Source organism: Danio aesculapii, chromosome 11 (genome assembly GCF_903798145.1).
Source record: "Danio aesculapii chromosome 11, fDanAes4.1, whole genome shotgun sequence".
In the NCBI taxonomy this organism is placed as follows: domain Eukaryota; kingdom Metazoa; phylum Chordata; class Actinopteri; order Cypriniformes; family Danionidae; genus Danio; species Danio aesculapii.
In genome coordinates, this window is record NC_079445.1 from 32181194 (window position 1) to 32194890 (window position 13697).

The window sequence follows — 13697 nt, forward strand, 5'->3', positions numbered from 1 at the left end:
AAAGAAGAAAACAGCCCAAGACAAGCTTAAGCTCTATGAACCCCATGGTTGGATGCCTCTAGTAAAGTTGTATTGATTGACTGGTTATTGTTCCGGTTTGATAATAGTCAGCAGTGATCTCTTCTTAACCACATAAATCATTTATCAAAGACTCTTATCGCTGGGAACTATTTGGGAGCTTCTATTTCTCATTCCACTCTCCGGTTTTAGCTGGAGATGTTTAGGGGCTGTGTCTTCAAATAGATGCTCTTGGAGACAAATACTCAGACTGCATAAAGTTCAGTTTGTTTATGTAGCAGTGAGAGGCAGGGAGCGCTCAGGGTCAGCCGTACACTGCACTTGAGAGGTTTATTTTTGAGGAATTTTTCAAGCTTGAGGATACAGAGTATTTTCTTTTTTTGCTCGAGTCTGCTTATCCATGGGAGTTAGTAAATGATTCAGCATGTTTTTTTATCGCTACATAATTTCTGTTTTCATGTCTGTCTAGTGGATATTTCTTTTAGCACTGTATTAGTCTGAGCTAATGGAGGGTAAGCGATTCTCACAGGAATGTATTTTTTTTCTCTTCTCATCCTGTTCTCTCACCACTCCCATCTCTTGCTGTGCATCTGAAGCAGGCAGATTAGGAAGAGAGTAAAGTTATTAATGGCAGTTATGTTTTTTCTTTTCCTTCATGAAAGCTGTCTGCAAGTGACTCTTATAGGCTCAACTTTGCAGAGATTTGCTTTACAGTTCAGACACTGAGCCACACAAATATGAATAATACAGTGTCATTGACTGTTAAATCAAAAGCTGCTGCCTATGAAAGAGCTATTTTGCAGTAGCAGATCCTGTAAAGGACTGAACACGATTTATTTTTATTTTTTTATTCACAGCTCATCACAATTTTGATTCATTATTGTCTTTTTTGACTCTTATGTTTTGTTTTAAAAATACATCCTAATATTTGTTTGAGCACTTAAGTAAAAATATTGATTCTTCGATTAATCGACTGTTGACTTTTTGAACTACTTTTTTTTTTTGTGAATATAACCTAACCATTATAGTCTGATTTGTATTAATTGTTGTCTTGTGTTTTGACTCTGAAGATTAACATTAGAAATATTTAGGGATGCTCCGATCGATCGGCCGGAGATTGATATCGGCCGATAATCCCATGCCACGGCTTGATCGGCACTCGCTGATTTCGCCAATCTCGTGAACTGATCGCAAGTGTTTGATTACGAGTTTACAAGCAGAGGAAGATGCAGTTGCACGTCCGGGTTATACATAAGCAGCGCCACAGCACATGAGCAATGTTTGCAAATTGCATTGTTCTTACCACTTTTTTCCTATCTATTTTATCTATTATTTTTTTAAAGCTGTTTTTGACCGTTACTTGTATTCAACATCCTTTAGTTTATTCTCTAAGGTAAGACGAGATCTCATACTTAAAGGCAAAATGTGCTTATGCAATGGCAATTGAAGCATCTGAATCGGTACTCTGTATCGGCCGATCACTATGACAAGGAATCGGTACTCCGTATCGACTGCAAAAATCCTGATCGGAGTATCCCTAGAAATATTGCCTACCATTTTTTGTGGTTATGGATAAATAATGAACCAAATAGTTGTTGGAGTCAGTTCTGTTCAGTGAAATTAAATCCATTAAGCACAAAACGTCTGATTCACAAACAAAAATAACTTTTCTTTTTGTTTGTATTTTAAAATACTCATTAACTACTTAATAGACTCATGGAACCCGTCTACAATGCTGACAAGTCAGTATTGTCTGATTTACAAACAAATGTCTTTTGTAAACCTGTTCATTTAGCATATTATTGAAAGTAGTCATGAACTTAGGAGTTTGAATCATTTAAGTTCTTTGTGGAATTAAGTGAATTGTGAGTTGTCAGAATTTTTATTTATAATCATTATTGGTTTTTGACCTGTGAGTTCAGAAGTAAAAATATTGCCTGCAATTGTTGTAGGCTGGAGTAAATATGCTTTATTTAAAATGATCAAAACTCTAATGTACAAAATTATGTGCATTCACACTTGCCGTGTTTTATCTGATTAAACTAAACTGTGTGTGTGTACACTATGCTGTTAGTTTAAATGGGTATAAATGCTGTCAATGTTCACCAATAAAGCATGATGCATTCATATTTCAGTCAAGCTGCAACAGTTGGAAGACAACAGAGACCCAGGTTTTTAGGGGCCGTTTACACAAAACATTTCAGCCAAATCCTGGAAACTTTTTACACATTTTGCCTGTTGGCTTGCACAACAACAGCGTTTTGGGACTAAAAACACATAACCCTCAAATGGGTTACAAAGTAGAAGTTTTTGAAAATGCTGCCTTTGTTGCGTCTGTCTAAACACCCGATGACAAGAGTTTTTGAAAATGCCATTATAGGCATCCATGGGCATGGAAGTTTAGATTAAAGAAAATCACAAACAAACACACAACAATGGCGAATGGCAGCATTGCTGTTGCTCATGTGTTTACTAATGCTTCATCAGCTACCGTATGTGTGGATTTAGTTCACATTACAACCAACAACGGAGACCTATCTTACACGCATGGAAAATACATACACACCAATGCCATCATTATTTACGATACTGTTTATTACCGAGCTGACAGCACCAAATACTGCTCTGGCATACTTAATAAAGCATTTTTTCCTGTTTCTGCAGTATCATTTTGAAAAATTATGTGTAAACGTGAAACTTTTTAAAAAGCAAGGAAAGAACCTTTGTATTTTTGAGTCCATCGCTGTCATGTAAACAGAGAGCTTTGTGTGCTTCCAAATGAACCCTTGAATGGTTTATCTGGAATGTGACCTCAACATGGATAAAAGTCGTTCAAACTATACTGATATTTAGGTTGAGTCTTTAAAATTATACTGTGAACACTAAGCAAACCAAAACTAAATGTATCATATTCAGGTTTTAGTATAGACCACGTGAACCAAGTTACATGTTTGAGAACACCCTATAAGTCTTTTGACATATCATATGGATTTATCTGACAAATCCTTGTGGTAACCAACCCTATGCCCAACCTGTTTTGTTAAGAGTTACCACTATAAATAATTTGGAATCGGTGTGGATCGTCGAGTAGTAATCCATTATTAAACCACCAGTCATTATGTGAACATGAGGTACAGACACACAGCTATACAGGCAATTCACTGTCTGTTCAATACACCCCAGTCCTCTGAGTGCACCAGTGCCTTTTAACTAAACACTCTCTCTCTCACACGTGTGATTGAGGACGTCGTGGAGAAGGCTGATCAATAATTGATGATCTGTGTTGCTTGAGTAGATGAATAGTAGTTTTTGACTGAGGTGATGGAATCCTTTATGTTGGCTGAGCTCTCTGTGAGAGTCATAAACCACAGTGATGCCCTTCAACAGATCCAAACTACTGTCTTGTATACATTGCAAGCTGAATGCAAGCTGTCTTCTACCTCAGCCAGACTTTCAATGCCTTGAACCCTTTTCTTCAAAACCAAACCATGTGAACTAATAAACTCACAGTGGGGATGCAAAATACATGACAATTTTTTGAGAACATTTGGTGTAAGATTTTGCTTTAATGTGGTTGCCTTGTTTAAATTGTGAGATAGCACTGCTATCTGCATGGCTGACCTTGATCACTTAGAGGTCTGACCAATTGGAACTATGCTTGAATGTTTGAGTTCTTACTAAGCTATACAAGTGTTTTAGCCTGAGGGTCTTTGACTGAAACATTATCACTTTCTTATCTAAATAAACAATACAGCAGTGTGTATTTATTTTTAACCATTTTTGTGTAAAATCTGCTTAATTTTATGCACTTTTTAAAATGTATATATATGAGTACTATGCATAGACCCAATATTCTGACAGAAATCAGTCAAGTTTGATGAAGGAAAAATCATGGTTTGGGGTTACATTCTGTATGGGGGCATGCAAGAGATCTTCAGAGTGGATGGCAACATCAACAGGCTGAGGTATCAAGACGTTTGTGCTGCCCATTACATTAAAAACCACAGGAGAGGGCAAATTCTTCAGCAGGATAGTGCTCCTTCTCATACTTTAGTCTCCACATCAAAGATCCTGAAAGCAAAGAAGGTCAAGGTGCTCAAGGATTGGCCAGCACAGTCACCAGACATGAACGTTGAGGATGTCTGGGGTAAGATGGAGAAGGAGGCATTGAAGATTAATCCAAAGAATCTTAATAAACTCTGGGTGTCCTGCAAGAATGCTTTCTTTGCCATTCCAGATGATTTTAATAAGTTATTTGAGTTATTTGAGCAGAGATGTATGGAGGAGAGATGTATGGATGCAGTCATCCAAACTCATGGGAGTCAAACACAATATTAATTCTTTTCCCACTGCATCATGACTTCATATTCTGTACTGCACATTATTTCTGTTAAGTGACAAGACTTTTGTCTATGTAATGTCAGACCTTACTGACTGAATCAAGGCATGATCATATTTTATTTTGGTAAAATATGGGTAATCTAGAGGCCTTTGCCTTTCATATAAGTCACGTATGAGAGCAAATGATCAACTAGAAGTCAAGTTATTTGTTGTTACTAAAACTTGGATAGGCGACAAGACTTGTCAGGTGTATGTATGTGTAAAGGACACATTTAAAATAAAATTATTACCAAAACTTTTTTTTTTAATGAACATAAATTTTGTATTTCAACATGATTACATTTACACTCCCTTTGCAATTCAAATTGACACCCTCAGACCTGCATATATGTGTATATACACACACACAGACTCAAATGCTTTTACTGAATTTTATCTTCTCCCTTTAGGTGGCTTGCATGCAGCTCATCAATGCCCTCGTAACGTCTCCTGATGAGTTGGACTTCAGGCTGCACATCCGAAATGAATTTATGCGCTGCGGCCTGCGAGAGATCCTGCCGGTAAGCGGCTCGACCACTGCCTGTGTATTAATATTTAAATGAGTTGTCCACTTGAGTGAAATATTGTAAAATGGGTCTGCAAATAATTTATAAGGCCTGAAGGAGAGGTCGCTCTGCTGAATCAATACCTACAGCTAGGATTGGATTGGTCTCTTTCTCTCGGTCCGTCTCCTCTTGGCATTCTGAATGTGGTTATGTTCCATCAACAAACGACTCAAAACTGCCTGAACAAAACAGCAGAAGTGTGTGAAATGAAAGCCAGAGAGTGTGTGAGTGAGATAGATTACTGCCTCACGCATGTCTTATTTATTATTCAAAACAGAGACTGCCTCGGAAACAGGACGGCAGAATACAAAGAGCTGGAATGGAAGTGAAATTATTATTTTTAAAAACATTTATCAATTTCTTAAAATGGGGTTTTGTCACTGCTTTTCTTTTCCCTCTCTTAACGTGCCCATGTTCTGCACATTTGGCTTATTTTCTCCTTAAAGTCCACTTAAAATGTTAGTCATGCTTTTTTGCAACAAAAGCACTTGAATAGAATTTTTAACCATATAATTTTGCATTTTTTTCTCTTCTTAGAAATGGGCCTGTTTTTTTTTTTTTTTGCTGTAAAATCTGTAGGCCTTCTAATGCAAAAGTAGTTTTAGTTCACCCAAAAACAAAACATTTTATTAGTTACAAACCCTCCTGTCATTTCAAACCCCTGACATCTTAGTTCATCTTCAGAACAGAAATTATTTAGATATTTTAGATAAGTCTGAGATCTGCCCCTTACTGTATCAAACTATGAGAATACTTTTGTGTGCACATTATGCTAACATGACTTTATTTAACAGGTTTTTCTTCTTAGTGTCAGTATAAGGTGCATGTTCGTGTGTCATGCTTGGCCGATCTTCTCACATATCACTGTTCAGATGCGCCTGTACTTTGTTTCAAATAGTGGAAGCCGCTGACTAACACTGAAGATAAGAAAAAAATAAATAAGGAAAAAGTACTTTACTCAATAAGTAAGAAAAGTAAAATGAAGTGTTAAATAAAGTAGTTATTTTTAAAATTTGTTCACACAAAATTATTTTCAAAGCTTGATAATTTTCTGATTGAGCCACTGAAGGCATAAGATCTGTTTTGGGAATGTTTTCTGTATTTTTACTGAGCCTGAGGATGAGGGAACTCTCAGATTTCACGTAAAATATATTAAATTGTGCTCCAAAAGACTAATGAAGGTCTCAGGGGTATGAAACATAATTAAAATTTTTGGGTGAACTAACCATTTTGTCCAGTTATTCAATTCAATTCAGTTTAGATCATGTTTATTTCTACAGCACTTTTACAAAGTTACATGGTGTCAAAGCAGCTTAGATAAAAGTACTAGTAAATTGAAAATGTGTCAGTCCAGTTTTCAGAGTTGAAGTTCAGTTTAGTTTGGTTTACTGCTGAAAGTCCAAATACGGAAAAGCAAATCCATCCATGCGCAGCTCCACAAGTCACAACCAAACAAGCTAGTGGCGACAGTGGCAAGGAACAACCTTCACCAATTGACAAAAGTGAAGGGAAAAAAACCTAGAGAGAATCCAGGCTCAGTTAGGCACGACCATTTCTCCTCTGGTCAAATGTTATATAATTAGGTTAATTGATGCTATATGAGTTTCATGGGTATTATAGAGTTATATTATATATCTTCAAGTGCTTATCATATTATTATATACAGCGTAATATTATTATTATATACTACAACATATTGTTTTCCTATTTCTAATGGGTTCATTAATGTTATAGTATGTTCATAAAATCGCATCACGTGGACCTCATTCTGGAGCACCATGTTTCGGGTTTTTAGAAGCAAAGACGCACTCGGTGTGAATGAGCCCTTACCCTGTAGTACTTCAACACTGTATAATAGGCACAAAACTATGCATAGCATTTAATGTAGAATTGATGACCCCATAAGTCTTTTATGAATTACAGAGATGCCATGCAATCAATGCTGAATATGAGTTGTACTATTAAAGGCAAACTTTTGTTTGTGGTTATACTTTATGTTAATGTACTGATGGCTCTGAGATCATTATTGTGATTATATTCTAAATGACACGAGTCCTGTTTTTTGCAATCCAATGTCAAGCATACAAGTGTACAAACTTGCCTGGTTTATTGCTTTGAATTAATTCCAGACTAGCATTGTCAATTTAAAAGCACAGAAACTTCTTCAGTCTTGTAGTGTGCACTTGGATTTAGTTTTAATATTGTTTAAATGGCCTTTAAGTGAACTCTGAATTGGATGTCTAGTATGTACATCTATATTTTTTATAAAGATCCAACAATATCAAGGTTTTAGTGTTGTGACCCATTTCATTTAATTTTTTTTCCTGGTTTCCCCTTGCTCTTCACTCAATGTAGAGCCTGAGTGTTGTAAAAAATGATGCTCTGGATATCCAGCTGAAGGTCTTTGAGGAACACAAGGAGGAGGACATGATTGAGTTCTCCCATCGCCTGGAGGACATCAGGAGTGAACTGGAATATCCTTTTGACGCTCACATGCATACAATTTCATTTGAAATTCTGTCCACACTTAAACGCTTCTCAGAAAGCTGGTCCTCCCCTGTGTCCTCTTCTCTTTCTTTCTCCCACTCATACTTTCATCCTTAGAGAACCTTAAATATTAGGATGGTCATGTGGAATGAAATTGTTATCTATCTATCACTGACCAAATGAATGTTAGTTTCTTTGATGTAATCATAACCATACAATATCCTGAATCCTTTGATTTCATTAGTGGAGTTTTACAAGTTTCATGCTGTGACAGTACTAGTCAATAGTTCTTTGCTGTGTGTATTTACACTGCAGGCATAGAGAGCTCTTTTCTTCTGTACTTTTCCATTTGTTGCTTTTGTTTGACCAGTGCTTGAGTGCTCCTTAACAGTGCATACTGATATTGGGGATGTCTTTAATGTGTTATACTGTTCTGTGAAGGAAACAGGCGCTGAGAGCTATTTTCTGTCCATACTGCAGCACCTGCTACTGGTCAGGAATGACTACTTCACACGGTGAGTTTGTGTTTCATTTCATTTGCTCTCATTTTGTTTCATTTATTTTAATTTGAGAAGTCCTATAACGTGTTTACCTTATAGGTTCTTTTTCATTTTTTATTGATGTTTTATTGATTTTGGAAAAGTAATACAATGATTTAGTGAGTATTTATATGGACACCAATAATCTGATTTTAATACAATTAAGACAATACCTTGATTAAGAGTCTACAATGTAAACAGTGATTTTTGATTACCTTTATCTGATTACAGTCATAATCAAACTAAACAGAAATGGAATTAAGACATGTGCAGAATGCCGATTTTAGTTGCATTACAGACATGTAAAGACCTCAATCAAACTATTACCGTGGTGTAGGGTTTTCACCACATTTTAAGACAGGAGAGTCTATACACTAGTGCTTCCCACACATAGACTTTACTTGGGCAGGCCGCCTAGGTATATTAACGGCCACTCAAGTATATTTGGTGGTGACACATGAATAATACTAACATTTTCTTCCTTTTATACTTTTTTGTATCTGTCCAAGAAAGCCAAACATTCTCAATCGATTAATCAGTGGAAAATCTTCTCTCACTCTGCACGTGTCCTACTGCTGTTCTGTGTGCGGGAGAAGCGTAAACACTTGCGCAATCTCATGTCCTCTGCAGACCCACAGAGATGCGTCTTTTGCGCCAAAATGGGTCCGACCGTAGTTTCTGAATCTCCTAAAATATCCGGGATTCAGTTTTACTTTCGCTTTCTAAAGTTGCCATTATTTGTTTGCGCTTTTGCATTACCTTTTCGCAACTTAATTTAAGGATGTTACTATACTACATACTTATACATATCTAAAGTTCTTTGGCAATACTGTAAATGTCATGCCTATAAAGCAACTTTAGAGAGAAAGAGAGACAAAGCAGCCTTTACCTGTCAGTGGGTGCACATGGCTCCTAAGTATCATAAAAGTTAGAGAAATAAATTTCTTTTATTTCAACAGCCTTTTAAAAATAACTTTAACCAATTGAAAGAAAAGGTGTGTAACAGTGTCATAATAAATAAAAATATAGTTAAAAATCACATAATTTTTTTGTTTGTTGCATGTAGACTATTTATGTGCTGTGGGTAAAAGACATGTTTGATCTGGCGACCACCGCAAGTATATTTCAAACCTGTGGGAAGCACTGATACACACATGGATGTTTGACACTATTCTCTGCGCCCACCGAGTCAGTGAAGGACCACAGACACCTGCACTAAAAAACTACCTCTAAAACAACACTCCTCCAGCAGTTCATACTCGCATCCAATATCTCTTTTGTCACGGGAGCATGCGGGAAATGTTCCTGATTGTGAAATTGCCAAACTGCAGTGAAAGTTGACGTGAATTATGTTCTATAACATGTAAAACGGGATCATGAAAGGAACAATTAAAAAACAACTCAAACACCTTGATCAAATTATTGTATTATTCAGATTAAGGTAAACAATTCGATTACTGATGTCCATGTCAACGTAGTCAGTGTGTTTAAACCTTTGACTAGTATTATACGCAGTAACCTTTTATAAACCTGTAAAAAAAAGAAAAAATATCTTTCAAAACTAGCACAAGCTTTTACAAGTCACGTCACATTCATCTTGTATTCATGAATTTTCATGAAAATGCCACCTCTCCTCTCTTACAAATGTAGTCTATGGTTTTTATTAATTTCTGACTAATTAGTGACAGTGATGCAACAGCATACATCTCTCGACGTTAGGGTCCACACTAATGACTCAGTGTGTTGTGTGTTGGAGAACAGCTTTTCAAGATCTTTAGCCAGTGAGCTGTATTGTGTTAAGAATAACAGCTTTGACAGACGAGAGAAGTGCAAAGGAAAATAGAGGTGTAAAGATAGAGACCATCTGCTGTGCGCCACTACCGGAGACGAAAAGCGACCGTTCTGCTTAGAAAGATCCGCTTATGCAAATATCTGTCTGCCGTTCTGTCTGCATCTGCTGTGTCCGTCGGTAGATCTTGGCTATTGGTCTGACGTATCTGTCTACCCAACCTCCTTTAAAATGTAATTTGCAAAGATACACTGATAGTTAAAAAAAAATCTGCTAAAATAGATAGCTGATTATTTAGAGTGATGTCAGCTGATGCTCATAGTGATAGTTTGGTGATTTTTATACCTTTTTAAAATGAATGATTATTAATTCTGCAATTTTTAAATGTGAATCCATTTTAAAAACCGGTTTTACAGTAACTGGCCTCAGTCATAAACAGAAAATACTATTACTTAAATTATAATTCTTAACTTATTAAAGGGTTAGTTCACCCCATAAATTAACATTGTTATAAACCTGCAATCATTTATGGGGATTTACACCTACCTAACTTTAAATAGTAACAATTCTTGTCCCCAGTGAGCTACAAACAAAAAATAGGTATCATTGGAAAGAAGACACTTTGAGCTTCACTATGGCCCATCTAGAAAGTTTCATGCTAAAATATGTAAAAGGTTATACATTATGAAGTAATGAGAAAGAAAAATTATACTGTTCAATATTTGTTTTGTTTTTTTCATACACATAAAGTCAGTCATATAACCGCCTAGAAAAAATTTGTCTTGAAAACCAAGTGTCTCAAGGGTTTATATTTCAAATTTGATGAAGACAGCATGCAAAACTAGATTTCTGCAAAAAGTTTTCCGAGACTATATCGGTGTCCTTCTCTCCCACACCATCAGAGGCACTTTCCCAACTAAACCAATAACAGTTGTTGAATAATTTGGTCTACATTCACAGTGTCTTCTTTCCTTTAGACACTTTAAGCTTTACTATCCATCATCTAGAGTTTATAATGCTCAAAATGAATAAAAAAAGTTAAAGATGTTTAAGTAATTACTCAACCTCATGTTCGAATTGAGATTTAAAATTAAGATATTTTAGATTAAATCAAAGAGCTCCCTCTTCCTCCATAAACAGCAATGGTCCCAAGACATTCAAAGTCCTGAAAGCAGAACCAAAAACACAGTTAAAACATTGCTTGTGCTTTCAGTGGCTCACAACTTCAAGAACACTCTTGTGTGCAAAAACCAGAGAGGAAAAAAAAAACTGTAACGATGACTTTCTTTGCCTATATCTTCCACGTTAGATTGGGATGCATGTTTGCTACGGGCAATACGACGCTTGCTTGCTATTCTTGTTGACTAATGGCAATGCATTGTTCTGCTCATAGTAAAATGCACACTATGACAACCTAAAAGGAGTATAAGACAATGCAGAGCAAGGTCATTTTTACAGATTGTTTTGGCACACAGATTTGTTCTTTATAAGATTTCTTAACTTTATTTTTTTTATTATTTATGTTATTTATTCATATTACATGACTTTTCTGGTCTTTGGTTGTGGTTAACGAACATGGTTATCCATTCACACAGTAAAATAACATATTGATGTGAACTGCTTGCTTTCTACTGATAGTTCTTCTGATGCAAAGGCTGAGAAACTGTTTATTAACCTGTTAACATGCGATGGGGCAGCAGTAATCTTTTTTTTGTGGTGAGGTTATTTTAAACACTTGACTTTTAAAGAAGGGCATTAAATTCAAAAAGAAAGTGCACAGAAAGTGAATTGAGAAGCGTGATCACAGAATGCAATATTAAAACAGCATGAATGGAAAGCCACTCTCTCCTGCAGTCAGCAATATTGGCTCTGATCATCTGCTTTTTTTAAAACAATTGCCTAAAGTGCAGAAAATAGCTTTTTTTTTCAGGTGAGGCATATTATTGAATCAATAGATACATTTCTAATAATAGCAGATCTATAAATTGAGCAAATTATCATTTATCCATCTAATGTACAGTAGGTAATGGCTGAAATTTGACAAATTTTCATATATGAACTTTTAAATTAACCATTTGCCAACAATGAACATAGAGAATAACAAAGCCATTTCATGTATAGATATTTAGAGGAAGGTCCTGACAAAAAATATTTTAATCTTATCCTGTAGTTAGTCTTAAAAGAATAGTTACTCATTTCTAGGCCCGCAAATCCATAGATTTTTGCAGATTTTGAGCCCATCATGGTTTAAATGTATAAATGTACTTGTATAAATGTTGATCAGCAATGAAGAATGTACAGTGTTAAAATTTTACATTACATATAATTATTCATTAGAGGGGCAGGGCAAAATATCATGATAGTATCGTATCGTGATACTGGATATCTGGATATCTGACTAATTTCACTTTTATCTCTGCTCTATCTTATTTTTTTTATGCCTGCAATTTCTTTGTTTCAGTCCTCTACAAGATTATTCCAATCAAAGTTAATGTTTTCATTCCAAATAGAGCTATTAAAGTGATCTGCCAAAATAGATTGATTTATATGATGATTTATTATTAGATGATTTATATAAAATCCAGTGTAATATTTTCTGTTTTAGTAGCAATATTATATGAGAGACTTCCTGTAGCGTTGTTTACAAAACAAATAGTTCTAATTGGATTTGCATGGTAATTAATAAAAGTTATAATTTTTTATTCATATGTTTATTTTTAGTTATAAAACTCTCAAAATCATTCTGCCTTATCTGAAGATATTTTTTACAACATTCTGTGCAGAAATAGAATTAAAAGTCTGCCGATTCTGTCTGTCCCTACTCGTTTTTTAACGCATTGCCCATTCATTCAACATTTTGACCATATAAATAATTGGCTTTTATCTTCTCTTAGACTCCTGCCTGTAAATTTAGGCCAGTTTTTTTATTAAACGGTCCCAGTCCTCCCAGTAAGCCCTTCTCACCTCATGAACATTTCTCTCTAAACTGTGTTGGTGAGCACTATTTATTCTACACAGGCAGTCCACACGCCCTGCTGCTCTCATCCCCGCAAACCATCCAATGACAGTGTCCAACAAAGAGAATGAGCCTGCTTTCATCTTCCTCTCATCTCACATGCCCACATTACTCTTCCCTTTCCATATACCCCCCCCCACACACACACACATCTCTCTCTCTTTCTCTCTTTTCCCTCCTCCCTCTCTTTTCATCTGTGGCGTCTGCTCAAAGAGAGTTTTCATGTCTTGGAGCTCACAGCTGGGGATGTGTTAAACTTGGTCTTGATCAAAAGGCAGACTACTAATATGTAGAATACAGGATATATTACTCAGGTTTTAAAAAAGCAGTACGGTTAGGCAATGTATACCTCCTTCATTAATAAACTCATTCACATCAATTGCTGTTCTGGTCAAGGAGTGAGCTTTTTGCTTTTATATAGTCACCGTGTAAAAGAGTGAGGCATGGCTACATACTGCTTACACTCACCAGCCATTTTATTAGGTACACCTTACTAGTACCGGGTTGGACCCCGTTTTGCCTCAATCCTTTGTGGCATAGATTCAACAAGGTACTGGAAATATTCCTCAGAGATTTTGGTCCATATTGACATGATAGCATCACGCAGTTGCAGATTTGTTGGCTGCATTCCACCACATCCCAAAGGTGCTCTGTTGGATTTAGATCTGGTGACTACGAAGGACATTTGAATATAGTGAACTCCTTGTCATGTTCAAGAAACCAGTCTGAGATGATTCACGCTTTATGACATGGCGCGTTATCCTGCTGGAGGTAGCCATCAGTAGATGGGTTCACTGGTCATAAAGAGATGGACATGATCAGCAACAATACTCAGGTAGGCTGTGGTGTTGACGCGATGCTACTAATGGGCCCAAAGTGTGGCAAGAAAATATCCCCCACAT

The 13697-nt window shown here is 36.1% G+C and overlaps 1 protein-coding gene across 3 annotated transcripts in view; it reads left to right on the top strand.

Moving 5' to 3' along the window:
• diaph3 (diaphanous-related formin 3) overlaps nucleotides 1-13697 on the top strand; it is a 475404-nt gene that overhangs the window by 155560 nt on the left and 306147 nt on the right. For all 3 annotated transcript variants that reach the window (XM_056468166.1, XM_056468167.1, XM_056468168.1), the window contains 3 exons: nucleotides 4809-4919; nucleotides 7320-7438; nucleotides 7850-7966. In XM_056468166.1, the coding sequence (XP_056324141.1) occupies nucleotides 4809-4919; nucleotides 7320-7438; nucleotides 7850-7966 (347 nt within the window). The remainder of the gene's footprint in view (nucleotides 1-4808; nucleotides 4920-7319; nucleotides 7439-7849; nucleotides 7967-13697) is intronic.